This window comes from Enoplosus armatus, chromosome 9, assembly GCF_043641665.1.
Source record: "Enoplosus armatus isolate fEnoArm2 chromosome 9, fEnoArm2.hap1, whole genome shotgun sequence".
Lineage (NCBI taxonomy): Eukaryota > Metazoa > Chordata > Actinopteri > Centrarchiformes > Enoplosidae > Enoplosus > Enoplosus armatus.
This window is the reverse complement of record NC_092188.1, coordinates 8,849,222-8,869,909: the sequence shown is the minus strand read 5'-3', so window position 1 is coordinate 8,869,909 and position 20,688 is coordinate 8,849,222. Positions and strand designations below refer to the sequence as shown.

At 38.0% G+C, this 20,688-nt stretch overlaps 2 protein-coding genes across 2 annotated transcripts in view; one reads left to right on the top strand and one right to left on the bottom strand.

Moving 5' to 3' along the window:
- LOC139290117 (hemicentin-1-like) overlaps window positions 1-9,342 on the bottom strand; it is a 36,711-nt gene extending 27,369 nt beyond the window's left edge. Inside the window, exons 1-3 of the mRNA XM_070911811.1 lie at window positions 9,297-9,342; window positions 8,848-9,168; window positions 7,866-8,011 (exon numbers count right to left, since the gene is read on the bottom strand). Coding sequence (XP_070767912.1) covers window positions 7,866-8,011; window positions 8,848-9,168; window positions 9,297-9,342 — 513 coding nt within the window. The remainder of the gene's footprint in view (window positions 1-7,865; window positions 8,012-8,847; window positions 9,169-9,296) is intronic.
- Window positions 9,343-11,006: 1,664 nt separating this feature from the next.
- On the top strand, window positions 11,007-18,592 carry LOC139290114 (cell adhesion molecule CEACAM5-like). The gene is made up of 11 exons (XM_070911809.1): window positions 11,007-11,052; window positions 11,665-11,985; window positions 12,839-13,117; window positions 13,575-13,841; window positions 14,449-14,727; window positions 14,960-15,226; window positions 15,439-15,711; window positions 16,546-16,654; window positions 17,622-17,668; window positions 17,783-17,823; window positions 18,410-18,592. The coding sequence occupies exons 1-11, from the start codon at window positions 11,007-11,009 to the stop codon at window positions 18,590-18,592; spliced, it is 2,112 nt and encodes a 703-aa protein (XP_070767910.1).
- Window positions 18,593-20,688: the final 2,096 nt, after the last annotated feature.

Genomic DNA, 20,688 nt, shown 5'->3' with positions numbered 1-20,688 from the left:
ACAGTGGAAACTGGCACTGTGTGTTGAAATAAACAACAACATCAATAGGAGTCACACATCTGACAAAAAGATTACACAAATCAATTACACTGGCTTTTCTATAGCAGGACAACCACTGAAGACAAATCTTTCTGCACTGATTCTGTGTCAAACACAACTAAACAGTCAGAAAATAATGAACATCATTTTATATATTATGATAATGGTGTACTTGGTATACACTTGTTCCCTGTGTGTCAATCGAAGTCAGGTTTTATTGAACTGATAACGATATCGCATAAGAAAAAGGCTGCAGGAAGGTTCTACACCTACAGCTTAACTGTTAACTGTGCAGTAGGTGCAGGTCAAAGTCATTAATGTAGGAATAGTTGTGGAAAGATTTAACCACTCCAATCATTTAACAAAGAACACTAAAATTGTAGTATTTCAAGTGACCATGGTCTTACACTGTTTTTCTGAAGTTTTTGCTTGAAATGACACACCATTTGAACATTATGTACTGCTCGTAAAGCATTTGGAGGCAGCAATATATCAACATTCTGTAAACCACCTGAAATCAGTACACATAAGGTAGACATCAATACGTATTATTCTTTTTTTTTTTTATTCAGTAGTTAAGGAGAATAAAAGATTACACATTATGGGAAAAAAATACTATTTGGATTGTGAAACAAGGCTATCATAAGTAAAATAGAATAAATTAAATTATTTACCTTCTATTTTACTTCAGGAATGTTTATTTTTTAAAATTATAGCATCATATTTGATTCTGTGTCATTGGTCATTTTGCGTGAGTGAAACTATAACTTTTTTAAATGGTTGATACGTTTTAAAGGAACAAATCTATATGTGGTGAAACAGTGATGCATCAACATACCATGTATGACCAGTTTGCAGTTTCCTATCTGCTGTACTCCACCATTTGGTATAATGGTGACTTTGTATTCTCCAGTGTCAGTAAGAGCCAGATTCCTGAGCTCCAGAGATGCAGTAGATCTGAAGAGGGTGATCCTGTCTATATACTCTGGATCAGATACGTTTATAGTACTTGAGGTTATTATATTGGATGCGCCATTGATAGAAGAAAAACCCCAGATTACTACCATGAATGGTCTTTCTGGTGGAGTCACTGTTGTGGTGAACGTCACCGTCCCTCCAACAGCTGCAATAAGACTGTCTGGTAGCACACCATCTCCATGGCTTAAACCTGGAGAAGACAGTTACATGTTTGGATAAAGGGGACTGAAACTTAGATGAACTGTGAAAGTGTGAAGTGATATTATCAAGATTATTTCAGAGCATTATCAAATTTTGTACAAATCCTGGCTAAACTATTGATATTTTGATAATAAGAGTAGTAGTAGTATAACTGAAATAAAGAATTAAGTTTTTCCTATGCCATATCAATTTTTTCTTTAGAGAATAATAATCAAATACAGGTGCATTTAAAGACTTTGGTCTTCATAGTTTGTTAGCTGTGACCTGCACTGCCTCAAAAGTAAGACAGTGGAAACATAGCTGGGGAGAAGCTTTGATATTACATTTCTATGTAATAAATAAAAACGAAATTAATTAGCATGACCTGACAGAGGAGTTGTGTTTATGTATGACAAGCAACAAAAAAACTGAAATGATGAAAGCTCACCTGAGATGGCTGCCAGGATGATGAACAGTATCACAGATGTTGTCATATCTCCTGCAGTCTCCAGGCACGTAGAAAGTGTTTTCAAAGAGGAGGTGCTGTAAGTACATTATGTGCGTTTGAGAGGAGGGGCCATGGACTTCTTCACCTTTATTTCTCTTGTGGTGCCACACTCTAAGACAAAAAAAACAACTGAAAAAAACCAATGAGCAAGAGCCATGCAAATAATGTGAAAAGTCACAGAGGTTGGGTGGGTCTTATTCTTATCTGATTTGTTGCTATTCGTCAGACCAATAAACAAACTTCAGGTACATTCATATCAATCAACAACAAGAAATCCTCATAAAAATCCAGGTAGTGTAACAATTGTTGTTTAAATAATTAAGTGCTTAACATGATCTATACTTTACATACTAGCATGAACACAGAGGAGGAAAATGGCAATGGGCATTAAATTATTTGGACAGTATGGTAACATATTAATGTAGCCATATTGTTTCTCTAATTTGTTTCAGTGACCTTATCAAAATAAATACAGAAATTAAACTGTGTACACTGTCTGCAATTTGATTCCTTATATTTATTAATCATTTTATTATATATATAATTTTGTCAACGCACATAAGCTGCAGCATATGTATTAAATCTCTATTATTGGTTCAACTTCCATTTCTTGCTTTTGCTCTCAAGAACTGCATCAGTGTTGTTATTATTGTCACAGTCTCTGAGCTTTGATGGAGACGATATAGAGAGGAGCAGTTTTTCCTTTTTCAGTTTTCTTTTTATCAGTGCGTTAAGACAAAAAACAAAAAGGTGACAAATTAGACAAACAGAGATGTAACAGAATATACAGACAATAACAAAAAACATAACAAACAGTTATTGTTATTGTTGTTATTTGAGTGGACCCAGCCCTCCTCAAAATATGTAATAAAATGTAATAGAGAAGTAAATGAAAAGACACAAAGAAGGGAAAGCTGTGACAATGACTAAAAAAAGTAAAGTAGCGAAGTAGAAGCCGTTCATAAAGAAACAGAAAAAAAGGAGAAAAAAAGACAAAAGTTTTTTTTTTTAAATGATGTCAGTTAGTGTTACTATTTGAACAGCAAACTGATGTTCTGAATATTTTAAGTAAGAGTTATGTTATGTTCATTCAAATATTTAAAATCTAATGTAAGATTTAACTGATGGCAGATGGCTCCTGTCTGACACTTTCTTATGCAATGCGGCCTTGACAATATATTACACTGATATGATGAATTTATGACACAATACACGGAGATGATAAAGTAATAAAACCACATGCTGTACATGATGTGCTGTTGTTAAAGAACATACATACATACATACCAAAGAGGGTGCACATTGCTGCAACTCCTGGGTGTATTTTACTTAATTAAATTGCAGATTTTGTCGTTTTTTAAAATATTTGTATTAATTGTAACTAACTACTAACACTTACACTTATATACTTAACAACAACATATTCTGATGACAGTAATGTTAAATGCAAATGTTGAAAGCCATGAAAACCTGTACCCATCTACCGAGCATCAGTGATATCGGTGTGGTGAGGTGCCTGCGTAGAGCCCGAAGGATACTAATGGACAACTCCCACATCAGCCATAGCCTACTCACCCTGCTGCCGTCTGGCAAGCGATACAGAAGTATCCGCTGCTGTACCAGCAGACTCCAGAGCAGCTTCTTTCCCCAGGCTGTGAGACTTTTAAATTCACCCCCCTCACTCCATCAAAATCAACAGTTTTATGTTGTGTGTGTAATAAAGGGACAGCAAATGTAAATTTCTTTATGCAACCTTGTGCAAACCGTTTTCATTGGAACTACTTGTGACTAAAGAAATAGTCCCTATGTAACTGTTGTTGGATAATACAGATTATGTTATCTGGAAAAAGCAAATTGCAAAGTTTTTAATTATAATTTTCCAATTCATTTACTTTGCTGATTGCACCAAATTGTGTGTTTTTGTTTTTAGAGTTTCAAGCCCTGCATTTAGTCCTAGCCTTAGGCCTCATTGCTATGAGAGCTTCCCTCAATAAGACTAACACATGTGGATTAAACTATCCTAGTCCAGGACTTTGTGGTCAAAAGGTAACTAATCCAAAATTCCAAAAAAGTCCACTTAGGTCAAAATATGTTTCACCAGTTGATGCTTTAAGGGTTCAGCAACACGTGGGCACACGCTTATGGAACAACAAAATAGGAATGAATGGGAGGTACGTGATGGTGTTCATTAACACACTACAGAAACTGATATCGTTCTATTAAAAGTTTATTATATTAGCAATTTGATAAGACATTATCAGACTTCAGTCAGTGTGAAAGAACGTCAAACACTTTATAACACATTTGAAGGCTGAATGACACAAGAACAAAGTATGTTAGGTCTGTTACACAACACCTGGAAGTCAAGTAGTGTCAAGATATATTTATTAAAGCTGAATCTGTCATGAGACCATAGCTGCTGTGGGGACACATTGTACTTCTGTTACGTGAGAGGCGTCATTACAGCAATTAGTGTTTCAGTTGTCTTAATACAAAATAAACAGTTATTAGTCATTACACACAATTAAACACAATAATACATGTCACAGCTGTATATTACAGAAGAACATACTGCAGGAACAAAAGCAAATGTGAAGGACCACTGGTTTGTCATTTTATCATTCAATGCTAAACAGAGAAATTGTCTAAAATAAACACAATTATTGATCAAAATGAGCGAGCTTGTCATATAACATCTATTTCCACAGACAAAATGCAGTCTTTAGACCATTATGAGCCCCACCGAGGTCAGGACAGTGCAAAACATCATGGACATAGAACCACTGATGGGAGTAGAGGAGTCTGGATCAGAAGAAAAAAACATTACTCTGTCTTTTCCATTTGCTATCACACATCAGCAATGACAAGTTAGAGAGATATGAAAGAAAGCTCAAATACCACGCAGTGTGTGGAACTCAGAGGCTTCCAGACCCGTGATAGCGTTTCGGGCAGTGCAGGTGTACCTCCCCAGGTGCATTTCTTCCATCTCATGGATGTAGTGCAGGGGCCCGTACATCTTCATGTTTTTGAACCTCCAGAAGAAGGTTGCCTTTGGTAGGGAGTCAGCAGAGCAGCTAAGAGTAACTCTCTCCTCAAGTTCTGCACCTATTGGCCTCTGAACGATTATTGGTTTGTCAGGTCCATCTGAGCAGATGAGGAAGAGGAGGAAAGGAGACCATTAAGAAGATGATAATTATGATAGACTGAAGAAAGGGCTCAAAATGTATAGATGTTAAAAAATGTGCAGTTGAAATTACTCACAATAGACTTTCAGGCTGCATTTGGCTGTATCAAAACTGAAATCATTGCTGACATTACAAAGGAACTCTCCGGTGTCTACCCTGTTCACAGGGCTGATAGACAACACTCTGTTGCCGTCGTGAAAGCTGAATCTGCCTCCAGAAACCAGAGGTTGGCCGTTTTTCATCCACACTCTAGTATAAACGGCACTGTCAGCATTGCAGGTTAGGTTCACAGAGGTTTTACCTTCTATGAGGTTTTCTGTGGGGCAGGCCATAGTGGGTCTTGACACTTTGGCTGTGCACAAAAAAAGATAATAAGAGACATGTTGACACCATGCCCAAGCAATAATGTAATATAATAATACTGTATTTAATATAAAAGCATAGCAGCAGTATACAGTATTACAGTAATAGTAATTCCTTCTTAACCTTAAATACGGCGTCAGTTTAATACATCTTACTTACTCAGCACCTCCAGCTTTGCATTTCCTTGAATCTGCCCTGCTCCAAATGGGATGATGATTAATTCATATTCTCCGTTGTCTTTTTCAGTCAGGTTTCTAAGCACCAGAGATCCAGTAGATTTATCCAGGGTGATCCTGTTCTCATAGCCTTGTCCTACTACATCGACGCTGGTTGAGGTTATTATATTTGTGGTACCATTGAAGCTCCAAGTCAATGCCAGAAATGGCTCAGCTGTCGGTTTTACAGATGTTGTGAAGGTCACGCTCCCCCCTGCTGCTCCTCGAAGTGAGTCAACAGTGACTACACCGGCTCCATAGCAAAGACCTACTGAAATATGAACATAGTTAACTAACATCTCACGTACCTGTTGTTGATAACAAATTTTTATCACTTCTAACTCATTTCTTACCTGAGGAGAGGAGCACAAGTACGGTTGACCTGAGAAATGTGTAGTTCATGGTGTATTACTCAGTAGGTCCTCTTCTAATGTTGTCTGATCTTCTGCGTCTGTGTTTGTGCAACAAGGAAATAAGAGTCCCTGAGATTATCTGCAATAAATGAAAGGCTTGGCAGGCAGGCATGCTTAATTATTACCTCCATTAACCCTTTGTTGTTGTGGCTATCCAAACTTACATAACAAGCTTATAAAACACAACTGCATACTCCGAACATGAGAAATTATGATTATTATTCACTTTTACCTCATTGTTTGTTTTCTAAGTTGATTATGTCAGAGGTTTTGGGAACATTAATAAAAGCCAGGTAATGTTTACCATACTCAAAACTCTAACAGTAACTATTGTTTGGGTAATACGTAATAAAAAAGATTCCTAACCTTCCTAAATAAAATGATTTTCTAATATAATTTTATATTTAAATATAGTATATATATAGTATTAATAATAAAAAATACAATACAACAAACAGGTATTTAAATTCTTTAAAGTTTAAAAAAAAAACAACTAAACACAATTATGCCAATTATGTTTATCTGATCAACAGAATACCATGTGATATAAAAGGTCAATTGAGTTTAATGGAGCTGTGAAAAGTATAAGTATGTTTAATGTATAATGTTATGTATAATGTTCAATGGTTAAAGTTAATTGGGGCTAAAAGCTAAAATCAGTTACCAGTCAATTACCACTTCACTCTACAAAATTAACATACAATTCCTGAAGAATATTAAGAGAAATGTCTGACTAGTGATATTAAGAAGGTTATTTTTCACTCCCGTCTTTCTATAAATATGGAACCCTCCAACAGCTCCAACAGCAGCTATGAAACATGTGATTATTGTTATTCCAGCTATAGCACCAGTTGAAAGACCTCTGGGTGATTTCACTGGGACGCATGAAATAAAACAGAGACATTTTGGAAACTCACAAACACAGCTGATGAGTAGTATTTACAGTATGTCATGGTAAATACAAAATATTAATGCATTCCAATCTACTGTCACCAAAAACCTGAACTTTATCTTTGACAGTCAATCCATGTACCACTGGTGATGATGTTCTCCCAGTTATATTATTCATCACTTGACAGGTGTAGTCGCCACAGTCTGAGGGTTCAGTGACGTCTTTAGTGAACACAGCAGAGTTGTGGATCTCTGTCCCCCTCAGGCTCCAGGTGTGAGTTGCAGGTGGTGTGGACGCAGCAGAGCAGGTTAATGGTAAAGTTTGTTTCTCTTCTATCTCACTTGGACCTGTGATTTGAACATTTTCTGGTCCGTCTGAAAAAGAGATATTTGTAGTGTTATTACAACAGTAGAATTAATGATGTAATACACCAATGTGTATTAATAAACTGTATATAAGTTGGTTATTGTTCATTTTAGCACCTGTGAGATGAATTTTAGCACCTTTTTTTTGTAGAACAAAATACCAGTAAACTGACGGTCCCAGTACAAACTGTAGTTACCGCTCTGACTCTCCTGAATGTTCATCAGTCTGAGCTCTGGTCCAGTATCAGACAGCAGGACTCCATTCAGAAACCAGTAGAACTGGACAGCAGGTCTGGAGACAGCTGAGCAGATCAGGATTATGTTTAAACCTTCCTCATTGTATTCTTGTTGTGGAGATATCTTCAAATATATATTTTCTGGGCCATCTGAATGTAGGGGGGAAAACAACATCACAACAACATCATGTTAAGAGCTTGAGCAAAAACAGAAAGGTTTAGGGCACACAGTTTGATTCTGTGTGAAGGCTTGTAACTGCTCTGCTCATTTTTCAAATGCAGAACTGCATCCTTATACACCAAAGCGCCAGCTCCATCAGTGAACGCCATCAATGAACTCCAATCCAACACAACAGCCCTGCCATAAATACAAACTTGGAGAAACAGCATTTTTTTGACGCTGTATAAAATATCAACAACCTGAGCAGCCCCTGGTAATAGCGGGTCACATTGACTATAGTGAGATTGGAGCCTCCATCAGTGAGCTGAACTCTGTCACTTTCTGTAATCTCAGAGCTGCCGTTCAGCCAGAGGAAAGAGAGAGAGGATCCAGAGGAGGAGCAGGACAGACGGACGGAGCTGTTGAACTCCACCAAGTCTGTGGTGCTGGCAGTTACCATTACATTAGAGACTGGCACTGTGGGTGAAAAACATAACAAATGTACAGTAGAGGGAAACACTGCAGTGGCTGGGAATGAATCCCATGTTTATCATGGCATGCTGAGTATTCGTGGCTGCACACACAAGTCTCACATATTAGTGGATGACAATGATGCACAGATCAAAAAGGAAATTTGGGGTGTTCACAAAATGCTTTGCACATCAGAGGGAAATTCCATTGTTGTTGATATTGTGTCAAACGGGCATTGATTTAACGCAGTCGTATTTTTGTATTGCAGTTTAATTTGACACCAGTTAGTATGGATGGCCTTAAAACTTTCATCAATCTCTCTGATACAGTCTCAACAAGTGCTAAACATGTACAGACTATATACTGTAGGTGTACCAAAACAAACTGCAAAATAGTCATACCAGTAAAAATAAGGATATTGCTTGGCATCACTGGGCCAAGTGAAATTATTCAAATCTCAGATATGATGCAGTTATTATAAGACTTGGACACTTTACATACTGTGTTCCACTATATTACATCACCTCGTCCACCACTTCAAACCAAAGAAAAGAGCACAGGCAAAACAATTTCCAGAACCTTTTTGAACATTGGTAGAAATTGCATGTTAAAGTAAGACCTCCATCGCCCGTAGTAAGAAGCTAAATGAGAAATGTGGTTTTCAGGATCTTTTGTATGTATGTCTATAATTATTATGTAATAACATAATCTGAATTCTGTTCTGTCTGGTATGTTTTGAAATTACTGAACACCTTAACACAAATATTTATTTACTTCTCTCTTGCTATGCATAATCTCCATTCAGCACTGAAGGAGATGCAACATGTCAAACATTTGCTCACCATAAACTCGCAGTGTGGTGGTTCCTTCCATCTGTCTTCCTCCGTGTGGTATGATGGTAACTCTGTATTGTCCTGTGTCATTAAGATCCACATTCCTGAGCTCCAGAGATCCAGTAGAGGTGAAGAGGGTGATTCTGCCTTCATACTCTGGTTCAATAAAGCTTACAACATTTGAATTGATTATATCTCTATCACCAAATTTCCAGCTCACTGATATAAATGGTTTTTCTGGTGGAGTCAGTGTTGTGGTGAACGTCACGGTCTCTCCCACAGATGCATTCAGAGGACCGTCTGGCAACAAACCAGCTCCTTTGGTTAAACCTGGAGGAGATGGTTACAGGTCAGTTTGTAATCTGACGCTGTTGAGCATCAATAATTAATGGTTATATTTTGAGAAATAAGGAATAAATACATGCTTTTATCTGCTGTATCAAGTGTTAAGAGCTCACCTGAAATGACTCCCAGGATGATAATATGTATCAGAGCTATTTCCATTTCATCTGCCGCAACATAAAATATGACGAGAGAAAAGAGACTCACGCTCACTCACTTGACTTACAATTTGTTAATTTCAGCATACAGCTGATTTCAATATATGAAGGTAGTACAGGGAAGTACTGTGCAATTGGGGTTTTCCCATCATACCTCAGCAAGGTCCACCTTGTTGATTATTAACAATGTACACAACAAAACAGTATGAGTTATATTTTTTTCAATGTCCTAATAGGAACAACTATCACAGTTTGACATGACACAACAGAAGTTTATTCAGAGTGGTCTTACTATGGATTTGTTCTGCATTTTATAGCGAGGTGTCTCAGTCAGACTTTCATCCCCTCATGTTCCTGATGGCAAGACACACAGAGAGAGAGAGAGAGACAATGACAACATGCACACAAGCGAGAGAGAGAGAGAGAGAGAGAGAGAGAGACAAGAGGTCTGATCTCATTAAACCTTAAATTCCATCTTCCTCCTGTCCGTCCCCAGAGTTATAAGAAGTCAGCTGGCTGCAGGGGCTTTTCCTATCGTGCCCCCTTCCTCTGGAATAACCTTCCTGCTGACATCAGACAGTTGGACTCTGTTGAGGCATTGACACTGAAACTTAAAACTCATGTTTTCGCCTTAACTTTCAGTTAGTTGCTTTTTCATTGATTCAGGCCTTCTACCTGTTACCATTACCCTTCCTGCATGTCAGCATCAGTCTCAATGAATCTATTAAGCCTAGAACATATAGTCCATCTATGTTTGTCCTGCCAACGAGAATATTTCTGACACTTTCTGACAACCACTGCATCTCTGTAACCCTCTGTTTGTTTGTGTCCCACAAGTACAGATGTGTGCCTATCTCTCTCTCTCTCTCTCTCTCTCTCTCTCTCTCTCCCTAGTTTCTCCTTCTTGTCCTCTCTTTTCTCTCAGGCTTCTCAGTGTTGGACCACCGGCCATACTGGGACCCCCCCCCTTTCTCTCTCTTCCTCCCCTGGCTGTTGGTGCCTCTTTCCAGATGTTTGGATCCATTCTTCATGTTTAAATCTATTAATAATTCTGTCTTCATGATTGTCCTTAGTGTAATTTTCTTATGCTGGTCTATTCTGTCTATTCTGTTCACACAACGTCTATTGCATAGTTAGCATTGTCTTGGTAAGTTATCAGCATGCTGATGTTAGCATTTAGCTCAAAGCACTCCTGTGCCTATATACAGCCTCATAATATGATGCATAAACTGTGTGGAACTTTTGCTGCATGCATATTACAGGTTAATAACTATGCTAAGCACGAAGTTTGTGTGAAAAGCTTTTGAAAGTGTCTTGAACTGCTTCAGTGAAACTTAAATAGCCTAACCAAATATATCCTCTTTACTAACTCAGTATCACATTTGGCCTGTGGGATTATTACTACCACATTACATCTTTTCATGATCCATCTCTATGCCTATACAAACACAATCACACCACAAGAGGGCAAAGTCTTGCAGCTTCAGGTCATGACTGCAGATCCAGTGGGTTTGCCTCATTATCCAGACAGTTTGAACAGTCTGTGAACTTAACACGAAGCTTACTGAGTCATATAATTAGAGCTGCCGGAGGCTCACATCTATTAAGACAGTCAAAGTTTGATGGTGGATATTTCCTCAGCTGTTTATATCTCACAAAGACAGATCAATGGATATATTACCTTTACTTTTTATTGTCTCTGTGGCTTTTACAGGTAAGACGTTTGAATGTCCTCCGCTGTCTAAACTTTAAAAATCAATTGTTGAAATGTTGTTGGGAAGGGCTTTAGCTAATGATCAAGGGTACAGGATCTTGAGGTCTGCTAGCCATGCTTTTGTAACTCTGTATAGCGGCATGGAAAGCAGACCTCATGTTTAACTACTAAAAATAACTTTAAAAAATGCTGAAACAAGGAATTTATTTAAAGTTAGCCATAGTGCCTGTGGTTTAGGAAGAAACCACAAGAAAAAAGAAAAAATAGATAAAAAAAGGTAGTATTAATCAAAATCTTGACAGATTAAGATGCTTTATACTGTATTGGTTGTCTGTTTTGATATATCTGGGTCACTTAGACCCAGACTTGATTTCCATAATGTGGTCTAAAACTAAGCTGCTGGCCAAAAATGTCATCTGCCTCAAATGCTTATGATTAAACCACCTTCTCTTCATTATTGTTTGTTTCTTTTCAATAAATAGACAATTATACCAATGTATTATGGAAAAGATGACAACTTAAACTATGAAGAGACTCATGAGCCAGGCGGCACTTATCTGTTTGTGTCTTTTTCTGTTGGATTATGATCAAGGCTGTAACCATCTCCTCCAGGTTTAACCAAAGGAGCTGGTTTGTTGCCAGACGGTCCTCTGAATGCATCTGTGGGAGAGACCGTGATGTTCACCACAACACTGACTCCACCAGAAAAACCATTTATATCAGTGAGCTGGAAATTTGGTGTAAGAGATATAATCAATTCAAATGTTCTAAACTTAACTGAACCAGAGTATGAAGGCAGGATCACCCTCTTCGCCTCTACTGGATCTCTGGAGCTCAGGAATGTGGATCTTAATGACACAGGACAATACAGAGTTACCATCATACCACACGGAGGAAGACAGATGGAAGGAACCACCACACTGCGAGTTTATGGTGAGCAAATGTTTGACATGTTGCATCTCCTTCAGTGATGATTGGAGATTATGCATAGCAACTGAAAAATGAATAAATAATTGTTTTTAGGTGTTCAGTAATTTCAAAACATACCAGACAGAACAGAATTCAGATTATGTTATTACATAATAATTATAGACATACATACAAAAGATCCTGAAAACCACATTTCTCATTTAGCTTCTTACTACGGGCGATGGAGGTCTTACTTTAACATGCAATTTCTACCAATGTTCAAAAAGGTTCTGGAAATTGTTTTGCCTGTGCTCTTTTCTAATAGTTTCAAATAATTATAATAACTGCATCATATCTGAGATTTTAATAACTTCACTTGGCCATTGATGCCGAGTAATATCCTTATTTTTACTGGTATGACTATAAGTGCTGATATGAATGTTAAACATGTAATGGATGCGCTTACATTTGCAGTTTTTTAGGTAACCCTGTATATGTTCAGCACTTGTTGTGACTGTATCAGAGAGACATTGATAAGAGTTTTAAGGTCATACATACTAACTGGTGTTAAATTAGACTGCATTATATTGAAAATCGACTCTAAAGAGCAATCTCCAAAAATACGACTGCGTTAAATCAATGCCTGTTTGACACAACAAAAACAGAATTTCCCTGATGTGCAAAGCATTTTGTGAACACCCCAAACAGCCTTTTTGGTCTGTGTATCGTTCAACACATAATTTGCGAGAAAATATTGCTTTCTTGTAGTGGTGGGAGCTAGTGTAAACTTTCAACATGCCATGATAAACATGGGATTTATTCCCAGCCACTGCAGTGTTTTCCTCTACTGTACTTTTGTTATGTTTTTCACCCACAGTGCCAGTCTCTAATGTAATGGTAACTGCCAGCACCACAGACTTGGTGGAGTTCAACAGCTCCGTCCATCTGTCCTGCTCCTCCTCTGGATCCTCCCTCTCTTTCCTCTGGCTGAACGGCAGCTCTGAGATTAAAGAAGGTGACAGAGTTCAGCTCACTGATGGAGGCTCCAATCTCACTATAGTCAATGTGACCCGCTATGACCAGGGGCTGCTCAGGTGTCACGTGTTCAATCCTGTCAGTGATGGCACCAGTGATCCAGTAAACATCTCCATCAGCTGTGAGTTACTAACCTACATGCTCAGTACTTTATCTGACAACACCTGCATGCAAACATCAGAGATAGTTTAGATTATTGTCACAGTTTAGTAAGGAGTTTGTTTTCCTCGTTTGTTCCCCCATGGGTTGGACAAAATATTAGAAGCACATTTTTCTACCTTATGGAATCCAGTAGAATGTCACTGTAACCTACAGCACAGTGTCAATTAAATCATTATAAAGTCCGTTTCATGTAGAAAGTGTTTATTGCAGGGCAGTTCAGTTACATTACATTGTACAGAGGTCTCTTTTTTTTCTGGTGACTAATTATAAGTGATTAGTTGTACATACTAATCACTTATAATGCATCACAATGAGTCAAGCTGCATGTCGTATGCCTTTTTATTTTTAATGCTGCTAGCTTCACATTTTGGTGATAATTTTTGTTTTTTTGCTGTTGATTTTCCCCCTACATTCAGTTGGCCCAGAAAATACACATTTGAAGATATCTCCACCACAGGAATACTTTGGGGAAGGGTCAAACATCAGCCTGTCTTGCTCAGCTGTATCCAAACCTCCTGCCCAGTTTACGTGGCTTCTGAATGGAGTCCTGCAGTCTGATACTGGACCAGATCTCAGACTGCTGAACATTCAGGAGAGTCAGAGCGCTAACCACAGCTGTCAGGCCTTTAACAACAAAACAGGCAGATATGAAACATCTCTGCCTTCAGCTGTAATTGTACTGGGTAAGTTTGAATAAAAGGTTTTGTACAAAGTAATGTGGATAAAAAAGATGGGTTTTAGGTACCTGTGATAGTATCAGATAAAACGTTATTAAGTATAAAAAGGATGTACTAAACCTTTGTAGAACAAAAAGACACAATACATACATACCTTTACATTCAAGATACTTCTGCAATTTTTGCGCATACAGAGACAACTGAGAGGTGTCAGAATGAAAAATGTTTGAGGTCGTACCAAATTACTTTCTGGAGTGGCCAGTAGCACAGCAAAGGTTGCTGCAAGTAAATATAACTTGAGGACAATCGTAGTTTAAACAATCACTATGTAAATTCTAAAATGTAAACTCACATTGTTTTGGAGTGATTATTAGGCTAACACTAATATTCACTAATATGGTGAATGTGGTCTCAAGTCTCAAGTCCACATTCTCCTGACTACATGTAATTGTCCAACTCAAATACAAACCTTGAACATCTAGTCTTTATTACTCATCACAGCATCATGACAATGGGACTCATTCCCATTCTCTCTCTCTTCAACTGAACTATGTTCCCTTTCTTAGGTAAGAAAGGTGGCAAGTATCAAATCCCTGTGTTTTTCCACCCATAGCGCCTGTTGCCAATGTTGTGGTAACTTCAAACACTGCAGACTTGGTGGAGTTCAACAGCTCCGTCCGTCTGTCCTGCTCCTCCTCTGGATCCTCCCTCTCTTTCCTCTGGCTTAACGGCAGCTCTGAGATTAGAGAAAGTGACAGAGTTCAGCTCACTGATGGAGGCTCCACTCTCACTATAGTCAATGTGACCCGCTATGACCAGGGACCATTCAAGTGTCACGTGTTCAATCTTGTAAGCAATGGCACCAGTGATCCAGTAAACCTCTCCATCAGCTGTGAGTTACTAACCTACATGTGCATAATATTCATCTTGCACTATATGCATGCAGCTTGCACTTTACTGTTTACATGCAGCTTCAATGCAGCATATTTGAGTTTCAGTTGATGGTGTAATGAGGCTTCACACCGAGCTAAGCTATATGCCATGTGGCATTTTCTGCTAACATTATTATTTTACTTTTTAGTGAATTTTGTTGTTTTTTACTCCCTAAATGCCGCACACTGTAGATGGCCCAGAAAATATTAATTTGAAGATATCTGCACAACAAGAATACTATGAGGAAGGATCAAACATCAGCCTGATCTGCTCAGCTGACTCCAGACCTGCTGCCCTGTTTTACTGGTTTCTGAATGGAGACCTGCAGTCTGATTCTGGACCAGAGCTCAGTCTGATGAACATTCAGGAGAGTCAGAGTGGTAACTACAGCTGTCAGGCCTTTAACAACAAAACAAAGAGATATGAAACATCTCAGCCCTCAGTTGTCTCTGTACTGGGTAAGTTGCAATTAAGAAGTTCATACATGGATGATATGGCTGAGGTATAGGTCGTCCGAAAGTGTTGAAATAATTGTGAGTGTCAGACACTTGGCATGTTATATACATATTTCGGGGGGGAAGTAGTTATAATGTTTGCCCCTTACAAGGATGAACTGTTACTTTTGTTCCCATGTTTTTTTACATTAAATCCATGATCTTTTGCCCAACAGAGAAAATATCAGATGCTTCTCTCACATCATCATCAACCCATCCGATTGAGGGAAACTCAGTCAACCTAACCTGCGATGCTGCTGGCTCTGTCTTTACCAGAAAGTGGACGAAGGACGGCTCCGACTTGACTCTGGCTGCCGACATCATACTTTACGACGAGGACAGAGGGCTGTTTTTTAACAGTCTGAACAGAAACGACAGTGGAGAATATTCCTGTAAAATCAGTAACCCCATCAAGACTGAGGAAGCTAGATACACCATGGATGTAAACTGTAAGTAACAAACTGTACAGTGCACATTTACTGTTACACATTTACAAAATGATGAGTGGCATTATTAACAGTGCACTACTAAGAACTGTCCAACTATCTGTGTTTAAGACGGACCGGAGACTGTTCAAATCACAGGTCCAAGTGAGATATATATTGAACAGACCTTAACATTAAGCTGCTCTGCTGAGTCCAAACCATCTGCTAGTTACACCTGGATACTGAATGGGACAGAGACACACAACTCTTCTGTGTTCACTAAAGACTACCTTGAACCTTCCGATGGTGGCAACTACACCTGTCAAGCGAAGAATATTATAACTGGGAGAACATCATCAGCTGTCCATCACTTGACTATAACAGGTACCAAGATGGTGTTGATTGGATATTGTGGTCCACTACAGTATTATACCTCTGATCATTTGAGGAGTGAATGGCTTCCTTAAAGTTTTTCTTACAGATCTATTTCACCAATAAAATGTGGTTTATTTTAAGCTTATGAGACAACAGTGATTTGAAATGTAAAACACTTAATAGCCCTTAAAAGATTACTCCAAGATTTAGCATTGCACTTCTACAGTTTAACATTGTCGGACTGCAACATGCTGCATCAGCCATTCTGCCAAACAGGAACGTTCTCCTGCCAAAGGAGATATCAAGGCCTTACTCATAATATAATACAATATAAAACAAACAAATAAAAATGTGTGAAATCACATAAAGGGAGATATGATTGTATTGTATGCTTTGTATCCACAGGCATAATGAGCTAGTTCCTGTTTACAGAATGGTGCAAAAATCATGTTCTTGTCCCATTTTTTATTTATTCCTTCACAGGTGAAACACCATACTGTTTGGCTGGTTGCATCGCTGGAATAGTGATCGCATGTTTAGTCGTCTGTGGAGCAGTTGGTGGTGTTGGAGGGTACTACTTTTATAAAAATAAGTAAGTGGAAAATAGCTTTAAAGTATAAGCAGGAGGCCATCTTTTTTAATTATTAAGAATCAGTCACAATTATGGTAAATGTTGCGTCTCAGTATTACCAGGTTTGGACACTAAAACACGACTCATAGACCAGGCAAGAACTTATCCAGTTAGGGATCAGAAAAAGGGGCAGGCAGGCAGAGATGATGGCTGGAACGCTAAATACATCAGATGATCTGGCGGAGAATTAATGGGCTGGTATATATACTTCAAGGCCAATGGGGGAGTTGCAACATGTGTGCAGGTGGTCAGGTGGTGGGAAATTGCGTGAACATGGAGGTTGCTGTGGGGCAGGAGGGAGTGTTAGGATCCAGAATTGCAGGAGATTGAGTACATGGTCAGGGAAATGTGGAACTATAGTTTACATTTTTGTTGTTGTGAGGCATAAATAACATTACACTGTGACGATGTGATGGATTATATGGCTCACCATGAGTTGAAACCAATGTTTTCAGTGTTATGAGGCCCTTAAAGTACTATACATAACTCTGTTTGAAAGTCTTTGAAATGTGTGCTAGTAAAACTAAAAATGAGTCTTTGCAAATCATTCTTTAAACATTTTGGACTAATGATTGTGATAAAAAGGAAGGTTGCAGCTCTCTTTGAGAAAGAATGACCAATAAATGGATATGTTTATTTTTTGTCGGACAAGCAGTAACAATGTAAAAGGAGTTGTGCTGATGTCAGGCTCCATGTTTTCAACTTCTGACAATGTATGACATTTGTGACTCACACAAATATGATCATCAAAATTGACTTAATGTAATCAGAAGCAGCTTACGTAAAGGGCTTACCTGGTTACTGAGAATACATAATGCTGTTATTGATATTATTATTATGTTATGTATTATTATGCTGTAAAAAGTATATCTAATTTAAATTTAAATATCTAATTTTCATACTAATGACTCATTACCTCTCTAACCAGTAAAAAGATGAAAACATCCTCTAACAGAAACACCTCCACCATAACAGGTAAGTGTATTACAAGTGTGTGTATGTATTGTATATGCGTTTGTGTATTCATACAGTATTATTTACTTGATTGAATTCTTCTTCTAAGTGTTGTTTATTTCTCATGTTTTAAAGGAGATGAAGGTCAATACAACACAGGATACTCAGGAAGTCAGGTAAAGGTCATCAGTGAGTTTACATGTACTGCACATAACTCAGATAAATCAGGTCATGCAGGTCATTTAATGATTGTGTCATATATAGCAAGTACGGATTATGCCTTTGTTCTGTATTATTATTCAGACATAAAATGTCAAAGGTTACAATTCTTGCAGTTCACACAAGCCCATATTCATTCTTAACATTATTAACAGTAGTAGTAGTTTTAGTAGTAACAAATGAGTAATAAGACAATAGTAAGTTGCAAATGCATCCGCATGAAATATGAAGATTACAGAATTTTTAAGGGAATACAAGATGCTAAATCTTAAATATGAGATTTTTATAGTTTGGTATTATATATGAGTGGCCAGTCTGTGGTTTGTTTAGGTTATTTGAAAGAGACTTCCTCTCAGACTCATTTAGGACCTGTGTTTACCGTAGAGCTCAACATCAGACTTTGAACCGGGAAGGAGATAGTCAGTTGACACAATGGAGTTGAAGTGTATATGTGTCATGAACCTGCATAACATTTTGTTGCTGCTGAACTTTAAATCAAAACAGTTATCTGATATTTCTTTACTCCCTTTTTTTCTTTTCTAGGAGCTGAACTATGCAGATATCAGGTTTTTCCAGAACAAAGATGGTAGGACAGTCCAGTTTGGGTTACAGAATAACTCATCAGAATACGCTCAGGTCCAAGTGAACAACCGTCCTCCTGTAGCATCCTCTCCTCCGACCTATGATGCCCACATGCAGCGAATAAAGGCCGACTCCTTAGCCTGATGCTAATGGCGCCCATATTTACGCTCAGGCTCGCAAGAACTGACCGCATTGGATATGATGGATCATCTGGTCAGGTTACTGGAGGCCATCAGTAGCTGTCATGTGGTATAGACTAATTTGGGCCTGAGTTTACCTAGTCAAAGCACTTTGGCAGTGGTTAATAATCAACCAGTTCATGACAGTTATTGCAATGACTGAGCTCAGAAGGCCCAATGTTGTTTGAATACACTCCATATAATAGTTTCTCTATCCCTTTGTTTGTATGTGTACAGTCAATGCAAAGAGCACATATGGAAATATTCTCTGTATGTGATTCAGTTGTTTGCACCACTGGTGTGGTGTCATATTTGACTCCACGTGTATGCCGTGTGATTTCGAATGAGATTCCAGTTTGTGGCTTGTCAGTTATGGATTCATTTTAATATTTATTTTACATCTCACAAAATTAAAAATATATTTAATAATATTTTATTTACCTTTCTGTGGTATTTTGAAGGGACATGGAAACTCCTTGACATCAACAGAGTTTATTAATTTGAACTATAATCTGTTGGTCCAAAGGAACAGTTTAGATCAATAGAAATAAACATCTTTCTAATTTAATTCCATAATGATAAAGTTCAACTTTATTATCCCACAAAGGGAGATCTACAGGGATAATAATCCAAAATGCTAGAATGCATAAATATGCAATAACAAGGGATTTCTCTACAGTTCCACTTGAAACATAGAAGAAACAATAGTTGATAGCCAAACTTAAAGGAATCTCTATGAGGTGTCCAGTGGTGATTTGATGGATATCTGCAGGTACAATAAATGCCTCAAGTCTTAAAATCCGTCCAACAGGCATGCAGAAACTGTAGCCTGTAAGAAAGATCTCAGTCTGGTTGATCAGGAGTAATTCAGGACAAGTTTATGGTAAATGTCAGTAAAAGTTGCTATGTGATAGGATGATGAGGTGCTTTCTCTGGCAGCATATTTCTGTGAAAGACCTCGAGCCAACAGGGAGGTCATTAACTTAAGTGAAACAAAGTTGAAAACAGAAGCAAATTGCCACAAATGCTTCCTGTGTGACTTGTCACACCTGTACACAACCTAACTTTTATAAAGACAGTTGTCAATTGCACTATATTCTGTATTATTATCCTAAGGCCTAGTGCCTTTGAGTTAGTTATGTTTGGTAGTGGTGTAGGAGATTGTAACAACATGAAGACTAAATCAAGAGAGACACTAAACATCAATGTTTGAAAAACCCAGAAGTAGTGATGTTGCGTTCGCGAATGATCAGATTCATTTCAACGTGAAGTGTAGGGAACCGAGTCTTGGTGAGAGCCGATCGTTTTATTGTTGTGCCCAAATTTCACTGCCTGGCCTAAATCCGCTCCCCTTTACAGGAACAGTGAGAACGAGCCAGAATGAAGTCTCCCAGCCTGAGCTAATGAATGTGTGTTGAGTAGAGAGTCTGGACAGATTTCCCATCCCCCTTTAGTTACTCATTAGTAAAGATCAACCTCCCTGTGAGTTATTCACACACTTGATCCACCTGCGTTGAAGGGAAGAACGTAAAAAAAAAAACCTTAACTTCCCCACACCTTAATCACTATGACACCGAATCTTATTTCCAGATAATAATTTGACCCCATTTTCTCTGCATTGGAAATTACTTCAACCATATGCGCAGGTCAGGTTTCTAATCACTTTGATAGTTCATTATATTTCAAAGAATTCTTGTTTCATAGTGAATTGTGTATCATGATTTGTTTACCATTAACCTATGTCAACTCGTCGTTCAACCATTTAACCTGAACATAGCTTTGTCTTCACATGCCACACAAGTGAATGTGTCATTAACTTTAATTATATTAAAGAAATAATACAGAGAATGAATACTGACATTTGTGTCATTTTGCATTTTTACATTGCACATGCATATCTCCTTTTCTTTTGTGCATAGAAGGCACAGAGTCTGGTTCTACAATAGCTTGTTGCTGTCTTTGAATTCATATTCACAAAGTGTATGGCACATTCCAAGAATACAGTGAACATGCCAAGAATCAGATGGCACAATAGCTTGTGGGTGTGGGTTATTTGCAATG

What these genes read in the sequence shown, in the direction of transcription:
- LOC139290114 (XM_070911809.1), top strand. Translation starts at nt 11,007, where the DNA reads ATGGATATATTACCTTTACTTTTTATTGTCTCTGTGGCTTTTACAG. An exon ending in TTCAGCTGTAATTGTACTGG is followed by an intron (nt 13,842 to 14,448) that starts GTAAGTTTGAAT and finishes TTCCACCCATAG; the next exon opens with CGCCTGTTGCCAATGTTGTG. An exon ending in AAACACCTCCACCATAACAG is followed by an intron (nt 17,669 to 17,782) that starts GTAAGTGTATTA and finishes CATGTTTTAAAG; the next exon opens with GAGATGAAGGTCAATACAAC.